Source organism: Lathyrus oleraceus, chromosome 7, assembly GCF_024323335.1.
Source record: "Lathyrus oleraceus cultivar Zhongwan6 chromosome 7, CAAS_Psat_ZW6_1.0, whole genome shotgun sequence".
Classification (NCBI taxonomy): Eukaryota; Viridiplantae; Streptophyta; class Magnoliopsida; order Fabales; family Fabaceae; genus Lathyrus; species Lathyrus oleraceus.
Window position 1 is genome coordinate 526,080,033 of NC_066585.1, and position 18,413 is coordinate 526,098,445.

The 18,413-nt window shown below is 32.4% G+C and overlaps 1 protein-coding gene across 1 annotated transcript; it reads left to right on the forward strand.

Moving 5' to 3' along the window:
- Window positions 1-15,130: 15,130 nt before the first annotated feature.
- On the forward strand, window positions 15,131-16,462 carry LOC127108490 (metallothionein-like protein 1). Its single transcript, NM_001427122.1, has 2 exons — window positions 15,131-15,258; window positions 15,892-16,462. The coding sequence occupies exons 1-2, from the start codon at window positions 15,209-15,211 to the stop codon at window positions 16,067-16,069; spliced, it is 228 nt and encodes a 75-aa protein (NP_001414051.1). The 5' UTR covers window positions 15,131-15,208; the 3' UTR covers window positions 16,070-16,462.
- Window positions 16,463-18,413: the final 1,951 nt, after the last annotated feature.

The window sequence follows — 18,413 nt, forward strand, 5'->3', positions numbered from 1 at the left end:
GGGTAAGGGTTTCTTATCCCAGCCTCTTTGAAGTTTGTGTTAGTGTATTCTTTTAGAATTTTTTTCTTCAAGTATTCAGGGGATTATACGATGAAGATATTGTAAAACATGTGAATCCATACACAAGAATAAGGTGAATTGAGGGGGTTTGAAAAATGACAGTTAAAAATTAAATTCTTTTCAAAATAAAAGGTTAAAAACATTTTTCAAGAAAAAAATTGATTTTTTGCGGAAAAATAGAGGAAATAAAATATGCAGAAAGTAAAGAGATAATGGAAAGATATTACACCATGATTTAAAGAGGTTAGTTCTAAATGAAGTGACATAGTCCTCTCCCCAAGAATTCATTTTGAGAGTATCCAATAATGCTTATTAAGTTTTAATAGGTTAATCTCATGAACCCCTTTATACAAGGAAAATAAAGTTTCAGGTTAACTTCCAACTAAATAGTGAACAATGGACTAAAGTGGTTAGTCTTCCTTCCAAACAAAAACAAAGCTTTGAATGGTTAGTCCGTAATCTAAACTGAGATTTTATACATAGTTATCTCGAACCAATGTGGCGTTTTAAACCGGTTATCCTCCAAACGGAACTAAGGTTTTACACTGGTTGATCATGAACCAAACTAAGATTTTACACCATGTTGATCTCGAACCAAGTAGTGATTATTTTTTACTAATTATCTTTAAGAACCCAAAAAAAGAGCTTTTCCTTAAGTGACCTAGCTCACAAACCAAACAAAGACTTAATATTAAATCCCCCAAACAAAGCTTTTAACGGGTTTAGATTTGAACTCAAACAAACATTTCCTAAGGAAGAGATATTCACTCAAGAGGAAAAAGAAATTTTTGTGAATTTACAACATTATCATTTCCAGAACAAATGTCTCACTTAAACACAAGAATCTTTCTCAAAGTGCTATGGCTAAATTGATGTGATAGAAAGAGAAAAAATATTTTAGAGAGGGAGTGTGTGAAGAGTGAGAAGACTCACGTTTATGGATGTGAAAAAGTGAAACGAGATGCCTCTATTTATAGGCTAAAGGTTGGTACAAAAAATAAAAGGATCCATGGGCCAAATTAATGGTCCAATCGAATGGGTCCTTCTTCTAATCGGTTGGATGACTTAAATAATCAATTATAATTTCCCATTTTGGAAAGATTTGATATAGAGTCGTTACCCTTTATTAAGACATTACACAATCAATTATGCACACAATTTTCTCTTATCCATTTGATTGTAAATATGCTCTAATCAATCAGACAATTAAAAGTACATGTCCTAACCATTATGATAGTTTCCAATTCATATGACTAGACTAAAAAATATTTTTAGGTTATTTTCTTTGAGAAACAGAGGATTTAAAAATAATTTTAGGTAGTGTGTGATTTATCCATATTACTTACCAAAATGGCCTTATGTTTTTATAAAACACTCATCACTTAGACACTGTCAAACGAGCTTTCACACTTCCTGTCTTTCACACTTTGAAGCTTCTATAAGAAATTGCTTAAGTTTTCTTAGAAATGAGTCTTGAGATATATTCAAGTTATACACCATCATTAGAAGATATTATGGTGATCATTAAACCCTAACTCTTTGACTTTATTCAGAGGAAGAGCTTGAATAAACAATCTTGTTCATCTTTGACTCCTTGAAATACTTGCTTGTTTTTGTGCTTTAAGGTCAGATTATATCCCCACAAGTTGTCAATAAAGTCTCATTAATGTTACCTTGTATCTTTGCATGTTGTCATCATCAAGACCAACCCATAATAGGCATGACTTGCTTAGCTATGATTACTTCCTTATTGAACCTTCAAGCACATAGTTCCACATTCTCCCCTTTTTTATGATAATAACGTGTCTCTCAGGGACGTGGTAAAAGAAACAACAGGTAGATAATAATAGAGTATTTAAACCCCCTCTCAAATGAGTAGAGACGGGTATTTAAACCCCCCATTTGTCATAACCAAAAAGGCAAGTAAAGATGTAAGGCGGGAATTTAAATATGTAGGTACATAGTCACATAAGAATTTAGAATAATAGACTTCATCGATTCAAATAATACTGGAATTCTAAGTACAGAAAGCGGGGAAATTTCTGAAATTGAAACAATGCAAAAATTAAAATTAAAACACACTTAAATATTAAACACATAGGTGAGACTAATCTTCACTATCATGATCATCATAATTCAACACCTATGGTTTATGTCTTGAGCAAAGTTAAAGGCCATGAAGTTAATTTTCTCATGTGTCCTCTTTTGTATTTTAATTATTTCCTTAGTAGATCTTTAGTAGAAGGCATAACAAGGATGTCATATTCGAAATCCTCTAGGTTCGCGGGAGCTTATTGCTCTTTAGTCCTTTTATTCTTTCCTTTGAAAGGGTTTTCATTTACTTTTAAATTAATGATTTCATACTTCATTATTGTTAGATTCGTTTCTCCTATTTTGTCACATCTTCTTCAAATTCTTCATTCCCAAAGTTGAATTAGTCCAAGATTTTTTTTACCAGTTGACCATATGGTAGGAACATTCCTTTTCTCTTTATTCCCAACATGTATTAGATTACTTCATTTGCATAGTTTGTTTTGATTTTGTTTGCAATCATCCAAAAGTTTTGAACATCAAACCTAGATAATAGACCAAAATTGCTTTTCCATAGAAATAGTATGTGATTGGAAACATAATGGATCAGACAAATGTCAGGGTGTATAGATCCTACGGTGAAAGAAGATAGAACCAGGGATGTTGATATTTTCATAAGCGAGGATGCGCCAATCTTGAAGTTGAAGTTGTCTCCTTGTTCTTATGGCTTGAAGATAGGACCTTCATTGAGAAGATTCAAGATGCTTGCAAATTCTTCAAATGATAGAGACACCTTGTGTCTTCTTACTTCGAAGTAAACTATTCCATCAGTAAAGTTGATAGTTGAGAAGAACATCTTGACCAATGATGGATACACCTTTCTTGGGGTTGTAGTGGAGTGTGGACAATTTTAACTCTTCAAAGATCTTTAAGAATTCAAATTACTTAAATACATCAGAATCCAAAAGGTGAGTTCTCAAGATGGATCTGTTTGCAAAGTCTTGGAAGAATCTTCCTTCTTGTTGTTGAGATGTGAAATCATCGGTGAGAGGGATAGAGGAAAATCTTAGCAGCCTGGGAGACATGGTGATGATAATGGAGTATTTTAAGTAATAATCTTACATATAATTAGAGAGAAATAAAATATATGATGTAATAGAATAAGAAAGGGCATCTATTTATAATAGAGCTTATGGTGATTTTGGGCATGTAAACCTTGAAGAAAATCAATGGAGATTATTCCCAATAAAAATTAGAACCAAATATTCCTAAAATTGATTGTCCAATTGATTTGGTTTAGGCTCCAATTGATTGGGTCATCAAATTTTCAAGGATCTTGTGCAATTTTCCTTAATGCGCAAATTAGATTGACTTGGAGACAAAGTTCTATCAAATTTGATTTGAAATTTGAAACTCCAATGTGATCCAACCGATTGGATTATATCCCTAATCAATTGGGCTTTTGAATTCAGCCTTCTTGGTGATTTTTGATCCTTGTGCTATATTCTGCTTTGATTTTCTCATTTTTTGCACCCTTGGCTAGCTTATTTGCAGCCTTTTATAGAAAAGCACTAGAAAGCTCATCTATTTGGTTAACAAAAATATTTTAAATTGATGAGTAAAAATTAAACGCATTATTTTAAAGGATTAATCAGAGTTTTCAATCATTCAACCTTTAATATAATGTACTACCTTGGTTACAAAGTAACCTTGACAAAAGAAACTCCCCCTTTCAAGGGAATACCAACATAATGTGACATTCCCTTCTCTACGGATCTTTGGATATGAGAGTTGGTTACAAATGTGATATAGATATGTCCACCATAAACTTATCTTCTCAACCTAGTAAGAGGTTAGCATATCATCATGATTCAGAGACATTAAGATCATCCTCAAGTATCCTTGAATAAGAGACTTTAAACTAAAATTATTGTATACTCGATAGTAAACTCCTTTCTTTGCACAACTTCATTTAATATGTGCTAAGGCTTAATAAAAGCTGCAAAGCATCCTTGCAAAAATACATTAGGGTTTCACCTTTATCACCCAATTTTTCTTGGGTCCTCACGTGTTAGATGTTTTATAAGGTCTAGGGTTACTACCTTTAGACATTTTCAATTTATCAAAACAAAAAGGCTCTAAGTGGCCAAGTCTATTACAATGAGAGAATTTATAAATAGTTTTATTCACTTTCTACCTATTTAATTTTGTATTATGTGCTCTATCAAATTTAAACCATAATGCAGTTTTATTTAAGCAAAGTCTTTGACTTGATAGAATCAAATCAAGGTTTTACTTCCCTCTATTAAATTTACATAGGGTTTCATGTAAGTTTGTTTCTTCTTTTTTCATCGAGACACGATCTCACATGTTCCAGTTGAGTTTCTAATATTATCTATTTCGAACTTAATCGTTTCATTTCTCTTTTCGAGAAACTCAATATAATTCTTAAGGTCTAAGTTATGCTTTTTAATGTTATCATTTTCCTCAATCAACTTAGCACTTAATCTAAACAACATCTTGTAAGATGTCTTTATTACATCATGGTCATCTTCTTCATGAGATACTTTCAAGCATACTTCATCTCCTTTATTGGAAGAAGATTCTTTGAAGGTTCTTCCTGAGGTTGACTCTTCATCATTCTTTGAGGCTTTATTCTCTCTTCTTCTCTCAAAGATTCCACTAGATAAGGCTTCTCCTTCTTCATATCCTCTTAAAATGAATTCTCCAAAGATCGTTCAACTACTGAATATGTTCTTTCTAAGGAAACCACATGAGTGATCTTGTAGGAGTTTGATGAAGTTGTTGAGGATTCGTCAAGTTTTGAGCTTATTCCTTCATCTTTTTGAGTAATTTAACTAGTTCTTTCAACTTTTCTACAATTTCTTCCTTCTTTAATTTTTCTTAGAAGTCGTAAACACTTCCATCTCTTGATTTAAAGATTGGATCACATTTTTGATTCCAATTATTAACTCTTACATATTTATTATTAACAAACATTCTAACATTTTTTATAGCATTTCTAAATTTGGAGAGGCACTTATGGATACAATATTTATCTTATTCGCCTCATGTGTTCATTTTCTCCTTTTCGATACTTGGAGAGACTCTATATATCAGCTCAAGAGTATTCCTTGGAAGATTTGCAATTAAAAACATAAAATAATTGATTATCCTATAAAGACATAACTGAAAAACTTTAGTTTTGAAATCAATTTTTAACTTTCTATTTTACTCTATGCTCCAAAGAAAATATAGTTTATCTACTACTTCTCCATTTATATGGTGAGTAGGGATAAATGGATCGTTGATTATTGTTTCCCACAATTTGAAATCAAAACTTTGAATTAATATTTTAAATATAGTTTTTCATGTTCAAACCTATCACCATTAAACGGTGGAGGTGGTTTAAGAAATATCTCTTGTTAGAAATAGTGTTGGAATTCATCTTCCTCCTAATTAGTCTTTGAATCAGATTTAGGCTCTGACACCACTTGTTGAACATGTGACTCCACAAACAAGACGGGGAGGTGAATTTTGGGGGTTTGAAAACTGATAGTTTAAAATATATTTTTTTTCTAAATCAGAGTTCAAAAACATTTTTCAAGAAAACATTTAAAAACCGAGAAAATAAAATATGCAAAAAGTAAAGAGATATGGGAAAGAGATTCTTATGATCTTTTAGTAGGTTAAGCTAACAAACCCCCTTATACAAGAAAATTGAAGTTTCAAGTTAACTTCCAACCAAACATATATCAAGCAATGGACTGAAGTGGTTAGTCTTTTTTCCAAACATGAAAAAAAGTCTCGAGCGGTTAATCCCCAAGATAAATCGAGATTTTATACAGACTTATATAGAACCAATGTGGAGTTTCAAAATGAGTTTCCACTAAACTGAAACAGGGGTTTACACGGGATGAACATGAACCAAACCAAGATTTTATATCAGGATGATATCGAACCAAGTAGAGTTTTTACATCGGGCTGAACTCAATAACCAAAGAGAAGATTTATCACTGGTTATCTTCAAGAATCCTGAAAGACAACTTTTTCTTAAGTGGCTCAGCTCTCGAACTAAACAACAACTTAATACTAAATCCCCCAAACTAATATTTTAACGGGTTTAACTTTGAAACCAAACAAACAATACCTAAGGGAGAGATATTCACTTAAGTGGAAAAAGAACTCTTGGTGAATTTACAATATTATCATTTCCAGAACAAATTCCTCACTTAAACACAAGAACATTTCTCAAAGCGTATGTCTAAGTTGATGTGAGAGAAAGAGAAAAAAAATATTTTAGGGATTGAAAGTGAGGAGAGTGAGAATAATTATGTTTCTGGATGTGAAAAATTGAAAGGAGAGACCTCTATTTATAGGCTAAAGGTTGGTAAAAAAAAGAAAGGATCCATTGGCCAAATTAATGGTCCAATAGATTAAGTCAAAATTCCAGTCGATTTAGATGACCTAAATAATTGATTATAAATGCCCTTTTTTTAAGGATTTGATATATTGTCATTACCCTTCATTAATACATTGTCACAATCGATTATGGACTGAATTTTCTCATATCCAATTGATTGGGAATATGCTCTAATCAATTTAAGAATTCAAAATACATGTCCTAATCATTCACATAGTTTCCAATTCATCTGGCTATGCTCCAAAATATTTTTAGGTCATTTTCATAAATAAATAGAGGATTTAAAAATGGTTTTAGTGAGTGTGTGATTTAGCCATAGTAATTTACAAAAACTCCCTTGTTTTTTTATAAAACAATAATCATTCAGACATGATCAAGCGAGCATTCACACTTCCTCTCTTTCATAACTTGAAGCTCCAATACTTTTCTGAATACAAAAATCATATAAGAATTTGCTTGAGTATTCCTGGAGGTGAGGCTTGAGATATCTTCATTTTGGACACCATCATTAGAGGATATTATAATGATCATTAAGCTTAACACTTCATCTTTATTCAAAGGAAGAGCTTTAACAAACTATCTTATGCATTTTTTATGGCTTAACAAGTTGTAATCATAGTCTCATCAAGGCTAGGTTTCATCTTTATAGGTTGTCATAATCAAAACCAAACAATGATAGACATGACTTGCTTAGCTTTTGATTACATCCTTATTGAACATGCAAGCACAAAGTTCCACAAATATGCCTTTACAACCTTTATTTCCTTTGTCTCGACATTGGTTAACGTCCCTCTCTGTTGGTCGACTATGAACCAGGTTTCTTGATCTTCAAACTTTTTCTAATTCTTCAGCTTAGAGTTTCCTTTCATAATTAATGTAAGAATTGACCCTATTAAGAAAGTCACTCATACCCTTTCCTTCTTCTAGCCCTAAATTTCCATGAAACATATAGTCTTCCCTTAACCCTTTTTGGAATATCCAGCATTGCAGCTTATCATATATTGATCCTACGATGACTTAATATTAAATCCCCCAAACAAAGCTTTTAACGAGTTTAGATTTGAACCCAAACAAACATTTCCTAAGGAAGAGATATTCACTCAAGAGGAAAAAGAAATGTTGGTTAATTTACAATATGACCCTTTCCAGAATAAATCCCTCACTTGAAAACAAGAACCTTTCTCAAAGTGCTATGGCTAAATTGATGTGATAGGAAGAGAAAAAATATTTTAGAGAAGGAGTGTGTGAAGAGTGAGAAGACTCACGTTTATGGATGTAAAAAAGTGAAAGGAGAGGCCTCCATTTATAGGCTAAAGGTTGGTACAAAAAAGGAAAGGATCCATGGGCCAAATTAATGGTCTAGTCGAATGGGTCCTTATTCTAATCGGTTGGATGACCTAAATAATCAATTATAATTGCCCATTTTAGAAATATTTGATATAGAGTTGTTACCCTTTATTAAGACACTACACAATCAATTATAAATATTCTCTAATCAATCAGACAATTAAAAGTACATGTCCTAACCATTCTGATAGTTTCCAATTCATATGACTAGACTACAAAATATTTTTAGGTTATTTTCTTTGAGAAATAAAGAATTTAAAAATAATTTTAGTTAGTGTGTGATTTATCCATATTACTTACCAAAATGCCCTTGTGTTTTTATAAAACACGCATCACTCAGACACTGCCAAACGAGCTTTCACACTTCCTGTCTTTCACACTTTGAAGCTTCTAGACTCTGCCAAATACACCAATCATATAAGAACTTGCTTGAGTTTTATTGGAAATGAGGCTTAAGATGTATTTAAGTTATACGCCATCATTAGAAGATATTATGGTGATCATTAAACCCTAACTCTTTGACTTTATTAAGAGGAAGAGCTTGAACAAACAATCTTGTTCATTTTTGACTCCTTGAAATACTTACTTATTTTTGTGCTTTAAGGTCAGATTATATCCCCACGAGTTGTCATTAAAGTCTCATAAAGGTTTCCTTGCATCTTCGCATGTTGTCATCATCAAGACTAAACCATAATAGGCATGACTTCCTTAGCTATGATTACTTCCTTATTGAATCTTCAAGCACATAGTTCCATATTCTCCCCTTTTTTATGATAATAATGTGTCTCTTAGGGAGGTGGTAAAAGAAACAACAGTTAGATAATAATGGAGTATTTAAACATCCCCTGAAATGAGTAGAGAGTATATGTTTCCCCCTTTGTTATAACCAAAAAGGCATGTAAAGATGTAAGGCGGGAATATAAATATGCTAGTCACATAAGAATTTAGAATAACACACTTCATTGATTCAAATTATACTGGAATTCTAAGTACAGAAAGCAGGGAAATTCTGAAATTGAAACAATGCAAAAACTGAAATGCAAACACACTTATATATTAAAACACATAGGTGAGACTAGTCTTCACTATCTTGATCATCATAACTCATCATCTCTGGTTTATGTCTTGAGCAAAGTTAAAGGCCATGAGTTGATTTTATCATTTGTCCTCTTTCATATTTTAATTATTTCCTTAGTAGATCTTTAGTAGAAGGCATACATGGGTGTCATAGTCGAAATCTTCTAGGTTCACAGGCGCTTATTGATCTTTTGTCCTTTTATTATTTCCTTTGAAAGGGTTTTCATTTAATTTTACATTAATGATTTCATACTTCATTGTTGTTAGAGTCGTTTATCCTATTTTGTCACATCTTCTTCAAATTCTTCATTCCCAAAGTTGAATTAGGCGTGTTCCAAGATTTTTTTTACCAGCTCACCATATGGTAGGAACATTCCTTTTCTCTTTCTTCCCAACATGTATTAGATTACTTCATTTTCCTAGTTTGTTTTGATTTTGTTTGCCATCATCCAGAAGTTTTGAAGATCAAACCTAGATATAAGACCAATTTGATTTTCCATAGAAATAATATGTGATTGGAAACATAATGGATCAAACAAATGTTAGGGTTTATAGATCCTACAGTGAAAGGAGATAGCACCAGGGATGATGATATTTTCATAAGCGAGGATGCGTCAGTCTTGAAGTTGAAGTTATCTCCTTGTTCTTATGGCTTGAAGATAAGATCTTCATTGAGAAGATTCAAGATGCTTGCAAATTCTTCAAATGATAGAGACATATTGTGTCTTCTTACTTTGAAGTAAATTATTCCATCAGTAAAGTTGATATTTGAGAAGAATATCTTGACCAATGGTGGATACACCTTTCTTAGGGGCTATAGAGGAATGTGGATGATTTTAACTCTTCAAAGATCTTTAAGAATTCAAATTCCTTAAATACATCAGAATCCAAAGTGTGAATTCTCAAGATGGATCTGTTTGCGAAGTCTTAGAAGAATTTTCCTTCTTGTTGTTGAGATGTGAAATCATCGGTGAGAGGGATAGAGGAAAATCTCAGCCTCCTAGGAGATATGGTGATGATGATGGAGTATTTAAAGGAATAATATTACATACAATTAGAGAGAAAGAAAATATGTGATGTAATAGAATAAGAAAGGGTTACCTATTTATAGTAGAGCTTATGGTGATTTTGGGCATGTAAACCTTCAAGAAAATCAATGGAGATTATGCCCAATAAAAATTAGAATCGAATATTCCCAAAATTGATTGTCCAATTGATTTGGTTAAGGCTCCAATTTATTGGGTCATAAAATTCTCAAGGATCTTGTGCAATTTTCCTTAATGTACGAATTAGATTGACTTGGAGACGAACTTCTATCATATTTGATTTGAAATTTGAATCTCCAATGTGATCCAGCCGATTGGATTATATCCCTAATCAATTAGGCTTTTCAATTCATCCTTCTTGGTGCTTTTTGGTCCTTGTGTTATATTCTGCTTTGGCTTTCTCATTTTTTGCACCCCTGGCCAGCTTATTTGTATCCTTTTGTAGAAAACACTAGAAAACTCAACTATTTGGTTAGCAAAAATATTTTAAATTGATGAGTAAAGATTAAACGCTTTTTTTAAAGGATTAATCAGAGTTTTCAATCATTCAACCTTTAATATAGTGTACTACCTTGGTTACCAAGTAACCTTGAGAGAAAAAAATTCCCCCTTTCAAGGGAATACCAACGTAATGTGACATTCCCTTCTCTACAGATCTTTGGATTGAGAGTTGGTTAAAAATGTGATATAGATATGTCCACCACAAACTTATCTTCTCAACCTAGTAAGAGGTTAGCAGATCATCATAATTTAGAGACGTTAAGATCATCCTCAAGCATCCTTGGATCAAAGACTTTAAACTAAAACTATCGTATACTCGAGAGTAAACTCCTTTCTTTGCACAACTTTATTTAATATGCGCTAAGGCTTAATAAAATCTGCAAAGCATCCTTGCAAAAATACATTAGGATGTCACCTTTATCACCCAATATTTCTTGGGTCCTGATGTGTTAGCTGCTTTATAAGGTCTAGGGTTACTACCTTTAGACATTTTCAATTTATCAAAACAAAAAGGTTCTAAGTGGCCAAATCTATTACAATGAGAGAATTTATAAATAGTTCTATTCACTTTCTACCTATTTAATTTTGTATTATGTGCTCTATTGGATTTAAACCAAAATGTAGTTTTATTTAAACAAAGTTCTTGACTTGATAGAATCAAATCAAAGTTTTACTTCCCTCTATTAAATTTACTTAAGGTTTTAGGCAAGTTTGTTGCTTTTTTTTTCATCGAGACACAATCTCACATGTTCCAGTTGAGTTTCTAATATTATCTATTTCGAACTTAATCATTTCATTTATATTTTCTAGAAACTCAATATAATCCTTAAGATCTAAGTTATGATTTTTAATGTTATCATTTTCCTCAATTAACTTAGCACTTAATCTAAACAACTGCTTGTAAGATAGCTTTGTTACCTCATGGTCATCTTCTTCATGAGATACTTTCAAGCATACTTCATCTTCTTTATTGGAAGAATATTCTTTGAAGAATCTTCCTGAGGTTGAATCTTCATCATTTTTTTAGGCTTTATTCTCTCTTCTTCTCTCAAAGACTCAACTAGATAAGGCTTTTCCTTCTTCATATCCTCTTAAAATGAATTCTCCGAAGATCGTTCAACTAATGAATATGTTCTTTCTAAGGAAACGACATGAGTTATCTTGTAGGAGTTTGATGAAGTTGTTGAGGATTCATCAAGTTTTGAGCTTATTCCTTCATCTTTAAAGTAATTTAACTAATTCTTTCAACTTCTCTACAATTTCTTCCTTCTTCAATTTTTCTTGGAATTCATAAACACTTCCATCTCTTGATTTAAAGATTGGATCATATTTCTGATTCCAATTCTTAACTCTTACATATTTATTATTAACAAATATTCTAACATTATTTATAGCATTTCTAAATTTGGAGAGGCACTTATGAATAGAGTATTTATCTTATTCGCCTCATGTGTTCCTTTTCTCTTTTTCGATACTTGGAGAAACTCTATATATCATCTCAAGAGTATTCCTTGGAAGATTTGCAATTAAGAACATAAAATAATTTATTATCCTCTAAAGACATAACTAAAAAACTTTAGTTTTGAAATCAATTTTTAACTTTCTATTTTACTCTATGCTCCAAAGAAAATTGTGTTTATCTACTACTTCTCCACTTATGTGGTGAGTAGGGATAAATGGGTCGTTGATTATTATTTCCCACAATTTAAAATCAAAACTTTGAATTAATATTTTAAATATAATTTTTCATAGTTCAAATCTATCACCATTAAACGGTGAAGGTGGTTTAAGAAAGATCTCGTTAGAAATAGTGTTGCAATTCATCCTCCTCCTAATTAGTCTTTGAATAGGATTTAGGCTCTGATGCCACTTGTTGAACATGTGACTCCATACATAAGAGGGGGAGGTGAATTGTGGGGGTTTGAAAACTGATAGTTAAAATAATTTTTTTTCTAAATCAGAGTTCAAAAATATTTTTCAAGAAAACATTTAAAAATCGAGAAAATAAAATATGCAAAAAGTAAAGAGATATGGGAAAGAGATGACATCACGATTTATAGAGGTTCGGTCTAAATGAACTGACCTAATTCTATTCCCAATACTTGATCTTGAGAGTATCCAATGATTCTTATGATCTTTTAGTAGATTAAGCTAATGAACCCCCTTATACAAGGAAAATGAAGTTTCAAGTTAACTTCCAATCAAACATCGAGCAATTGACTGAAGTTGTTAGTCTTTCTTCCAAACATGAACAAAGTTTCGAGTGGTTAGTCCCCAAGATAAACAGAGATTTTATACAGACTTATATAGAACCAATGTGGAGTTTTGAACTGGATTTCCTCTAAACCGAAACAAGGTTTTACACGGGATGAACATGAACCAAACCAAGGTTTTATATCAGGATGATATCGAACCACGTAGAGCTTTTACATCGAACTGAACTCAATAACCGAAGGGAATATTTTTCACCGATTATCTTCAAGAGCCCTGAAAGAGAGCTTTTTCTTAAGTGGCTTAGCTCTCGAACTAAACAACAACTTAATACTAAATCCCCCAAACTAATATTTTAATGGGTTTAGCTTTGAACTCAAACAAACACTATCTAAGAGAGAGATATTCACTTAAGAGGAAAAAGAACTCTTGGTGAATTTACAATATTACCCTTTCCAGAACAAATTACTCACTTAAACACAAGAACATTTCTCAAAGCGTTATGTCTAAGTTGATGTGAGAGAAAGAGAAAAAATATTGTAGAGATTGAGAGTGAGGGGAGTGAGAATAATTATCTTTTTGGATGTGAAAAATTGAAAGGAGAAACCTCTATTTATAGGCTAAAGGTTGGTACAAAAAATAAAGGATTCATTGGCCAAATTAATGGTCCAATAGATTAAGTCATAATTCCAATCGATTTGATGACCTAAATAATCAATTATAAATGTTCATTTTTTTAAGATTTTGATATATTGTCGCTACCCTTCATTAATACATTGTCACAATCGATTATGGACCCAATTTTCTCCTATCCAATCGATTGGGAATATGCTCTAATTAATTGGGCAATTCAAAATACATGTCCTAATCATTCAGATAGTTTCCAATTCATCTAGCTAGGCTCCAAAACATTTTTAGGTCATTTTCCTGATAAATGGAGGATTTAAATTTTTTTTAGTGAGTGTGTGATTTAGCCATAGTACTTTACAAAAACTCCCTTGTTTTTTTTAATAAAACAATAATCATTAAGACACAATCAAGCAAGCATTCACACTTCCTCTCTTTCATAACTTGAAGTTCCAATACTTTTTCAAATACAACAATCATATAAGAACTTGCTTGAGTATTCCTGGAGATGAGACTTGAGATATCTTCAATTTGAACGCCATCATCAGAGGATATTATGATTATTAACCTTAACACTTCATCTTTATTCAGAGGAAGAGCTTAAACAAACTATCTTGTATATTCTTTATGGCTTAACATTCTTACTTGTCTTTATGCTTTAAGGTGATATTGTATCTTCACAAGTTTTCATTACACAAATGCTAAAATAACCCCACGTATTTTTACATCTACAACCGTATTTATATATGGCACAATCCATATTTTCCTTTATTATATTATTATCCAATGCATTGAAATTTGTATCAATTCTAAACTAATGCTTGAAGCTACGGTGTAAACGGCTACGGTGTTACAATTAAGTGTTAGCATAGCATTTCTCTTTTCATTAAAGTCTCATCAAGGCTAGGTTTCATCTTTATAAGTTGTCATAATCAAAACCATACAATGATAGACATAACTTGCTTAGCTTTTGATTACATCCTTATTGAACATGCAAGCACAAAGTTCCACTAATATGCTTTTACAACCTTTATTTCCTTTGTCCCGACATTGGTTAACGTCCCTCTCTGTTGGTCGACTATGAACCAAGTTTCTTGTTCTTCAAACATTTTCTAATTCTTCAGCTTAGAGTTTCCTTTCATAATTAATGTAAGAATTGACCCTAGTAAGAAAGTCACTCATACCCTTTCCTTCTTCTAGCCCTAAATTTCCGTGAAACATATAGTCTTCCCTTAACCCTTTTTGGAACATCCAACATTGCAGCTTATCATATATTGATCCTACTTTGGTGAAGCGTTATATGTACTCCCGGAGGATTTCCATTTTCATCTATTGGATTCCTATGAAGACAACTATAGTCTTGGATTTCAATTTTTTAATTAATCAAAAATAAATTATCCCGTGACATTATTAAATACCATTTTGAAATAAAAAGTTTCTAAAAAAAAGTCCTTCGTCATTATCCATCATTTTTATTAAAGTATATTTTATTATTTATTGAAACAAGTAATCATCCATTAGCGGAGAAATAGAGGAGTGAAGCATTTAACTTTTCCAAACGAAAGCGACGTAATCAACCTACATTTGACTTAGATTGGATTAAGCATGCAACAAATTAAAATTTAATCGCCATTGCAATTTGCACACCACAATAAGACGTGTGATGAAAACGATATCTACGTGGAAATAATCCAAGGGTGGCCTTGTGGACCCATGCAACACAGGATGACAACACGTGGACGGTCAAGATTTCACCAATTATTCTCTCCCACCTTATAAATTGGGGCACGCAACATCATTAAAAGACATCAATTGTAGTGAAGATAACAGCAACCAAGCAATTAATATCAATTGTTGTTTGCAAAAAATCTTAGGTTCTGAAAATATGTCTGGATGTGGTTGTGGAAGCAGTTGCAACTGTGGTGATAGCTGCAAGTAAGGATCCACCACCTTAATTCTTTGTTGTTTTTCTGTATAATTTTTTCATTACAATTATTTGTATGTCTATTTTTAATCATATAGATGATTCTTTGGAGATTTTTTTAAATAATTTGTTTAGTTTTATCGCATCGAATAATATATGATCTGAGCATGAGAAAAATAAATTTAATATAGACGGATTGTTTTTTATAAATGAATTAGGCTGAATCTAAATTCTAAGACTATGAATATGGTTCATAATTCTATGTTAAATCATTTTGTGTAGTGAAATTGGGCAATTTTATGTGTAAACGCATAATTTTGAGGTTTAAAATAAGGATCGTGCTGTCGCGATAGTTTAAGTGTCGATTGTAGTCGCGTAAAGGCTTTTCTGATTTCGGTTGGTTTAAGTGTTGATTGCAATCGTGTAAAGAGTTTTCTAATTTCGGTTGGTTTAGGTGCGATTGCAGTCGGGTAAAGATTTTCGTGATTGTCGTCGTTGCGGTGTGAATTAATCACAATTTCTTCTTTATCATAAAAACGTTGAATAACATATCGATATCGATTTGAAAACCTTTTTCGTGTAACGTCTTTCGAAAACCTTTATTTTGACAACCAAGTTTATAATTGATTTGTTTTGCTTGACAGATGCAACAAGAGGTCTAGTGGATTGAGCTACTCCGAAATGGAAACCACCGAAACCGTGATTCTTGGCGTCGGTCCGGCGAAGATCCAGTTTGAAGGTGCTGAAATGAGTGCTGCTTCTGAGGATGGTGGCTGCAAGTGTGGTGATAACTGCACTTGTGACCCTTGCAACTGCAAATGAAGTGTAACATATAAAAGCTTGAAGCAGAGATATTGAAACCATTATGTTTAATTGTGTGTATGAGTACACATGTGTGTTTGGTTTTTTAGAATAATATAATTAATGTGGTCATGGATCTCTCTTCAGCAGATTGAAATATTTGATTTTGTTGAAAGGTTATGAGAATTGTGGTTGGTTTGTGTTTGGTTTTCTTGTGTAAAGTGTAGCTAAAAGCTTGAATCATAAATCTCTGCATATGATAAATGGAATACATTATTGTGTGTTATTTGAATGAAAGGATTGTTGGTACAACATATTATGATGTATATTATTAGAGTCGATGATCCAAAGTCTATTTTTTGTGTGTGAATGAAGATCTAAAAGGTAAAAAGTATCTACATTATTTTCTCTCAATTGGCTATAGTGTTTTTTTTAAAGAAGAAAATATGAATTTCTCATTTCATAATCATTCTTTTACCACATGATTAGTGACAAGACTATGTAGAGATATGGCCATAACATAATTTGTAACAAAGTAATAAAAAATAAAACAAGCATTACTTTAACATGATTTGGGACTCCATGATCGTAACACTAAACTACTAGATGTGACGTGATCCCAAACCATTTCATAAGAAGAAGAAAAAAACATGTCTAGGTACGCAAATTTGAAATTGGTTAAACATTGGAGACCCAATAATTAATTTTATTTCTTCTTGTTCATTAAAAAACAAAGTCAAATAGGAGATGATAGAAAAAAAAAACAGAAAAGAAATCTTAGTCTAAGAGTGAATTTGGATAATTAAAAGTATGGTTCTGTTGAGGACCGTTTACATATCAAATTTGCTAAATTTGTTAATCATCTAAGATAATGATTAATTTGGGTGGAAGAATTTTGGATTGATTAAAATATTTATAAAGGTAGAATTAGGACTTAACACTTAGGATTTAGAATTATTGGTAATGATCATTTTTGGGCGGAATGATTTTAATCTTTTTAGTTCTAATTATAGTTGTTCACTTCATGAATCTGAAATGAATATAGTTGAAGAATTGGTGGTCTTAAACTATGGTATTGATCTCTTTTACGATGGTGCGGGGTGAATAGCATTCTAACATCGAAGTCAGTTTAAGATTAAAGATGAGTGTAGTGAATACTAGAAATTAGAGAATGCAATTGAAATTGGTGTGGAAGGGTATTTATACCTTGGGTTGAGCAGCGTGAACCAATACGGACTTTGCTATTATGGGTCTTTTGGCCGGTGCAGAACAGTTGCCCCCAAGACTTACCGGGTACCTTGGATACTGAGGAGTCTTTAGTGACTGGAGTCGGTTTTCTGAGAATTCATATTTGTTGTTCCAAAATTGAAACATTTAGAGTTTGTCGCATAAATAGTACGGGACAAGCGCATTTAATGCTTTCTTATCAATGGGCCATTTTCACTTCTTCTTGCCAACACGTCGCCCTACGCGTGTAGGTTAGGGATCGATTGCCCTACAAAGGGTACTTAAGTTTTTTTTGTCATCGTTTGGATTCATGGGACAATATATTGATTACCCTCATATTTTCTCCTGTTGTTCAATCTGAACTATCAATCCTTGTATTATCCCTTCTTACAAAAGCTAGACATTGTTCTCAAGTTTTCCTCTTTTCTGTTGTCGTTACCTATTCGTCCATCATCATCGTATTAACCTGTTTCATTTTGTAAACTTAGATATTTGCTTACCTAACCAATTTGATGGAAGTGATAGCGGTAGAAGATTACTCTTGGGTCGAGTCAACCTATTTAGCCTACGAATCTATTTTCGTTCAAGGGGAAGAAATATGCCCTGCTTTTTTGGAAATAGGGGTTTCCTCCGATTGGGATATTTTTTCAATTTCATCTGAGAAAAGGATATGCCACAAGTTTGAAGGGTGCGTTATCCCCTTTTAATCCTTCATTTTCTGGACCATCTATGCATTCACCATTCGTAACTTCATCCATGTGCTTGGAGTTTTGTTAGAGTATTCTAGTATTTGTATGAATACCATAGAAAATGGCTCCAGCTTCTCGAGACCTATTTTGCATCTCTTTGAGGTAAATCATGTCCCAAAGGATGTCATTGGTCATGGGCTTGTTTCTCTATGTTCTATTAAGAATTGGATCTTCAAGATCTACATCGACAGATGGAAGTATTTCAAGAACGATTACTTCCTTTATCCTCTTTCTCACGAGGAATTTTGTGTTGTCTCTCCCCCTTCTATTGGACAAGTTAAATACACAGACCGAAGGTGACGATTCTGGTAACCTGACCATTTCTCTAAAGGTCCTAAATATTACTAGGTTCCTTTGAAGCTCTAAACCAGGTTGATGGGGGATATGAA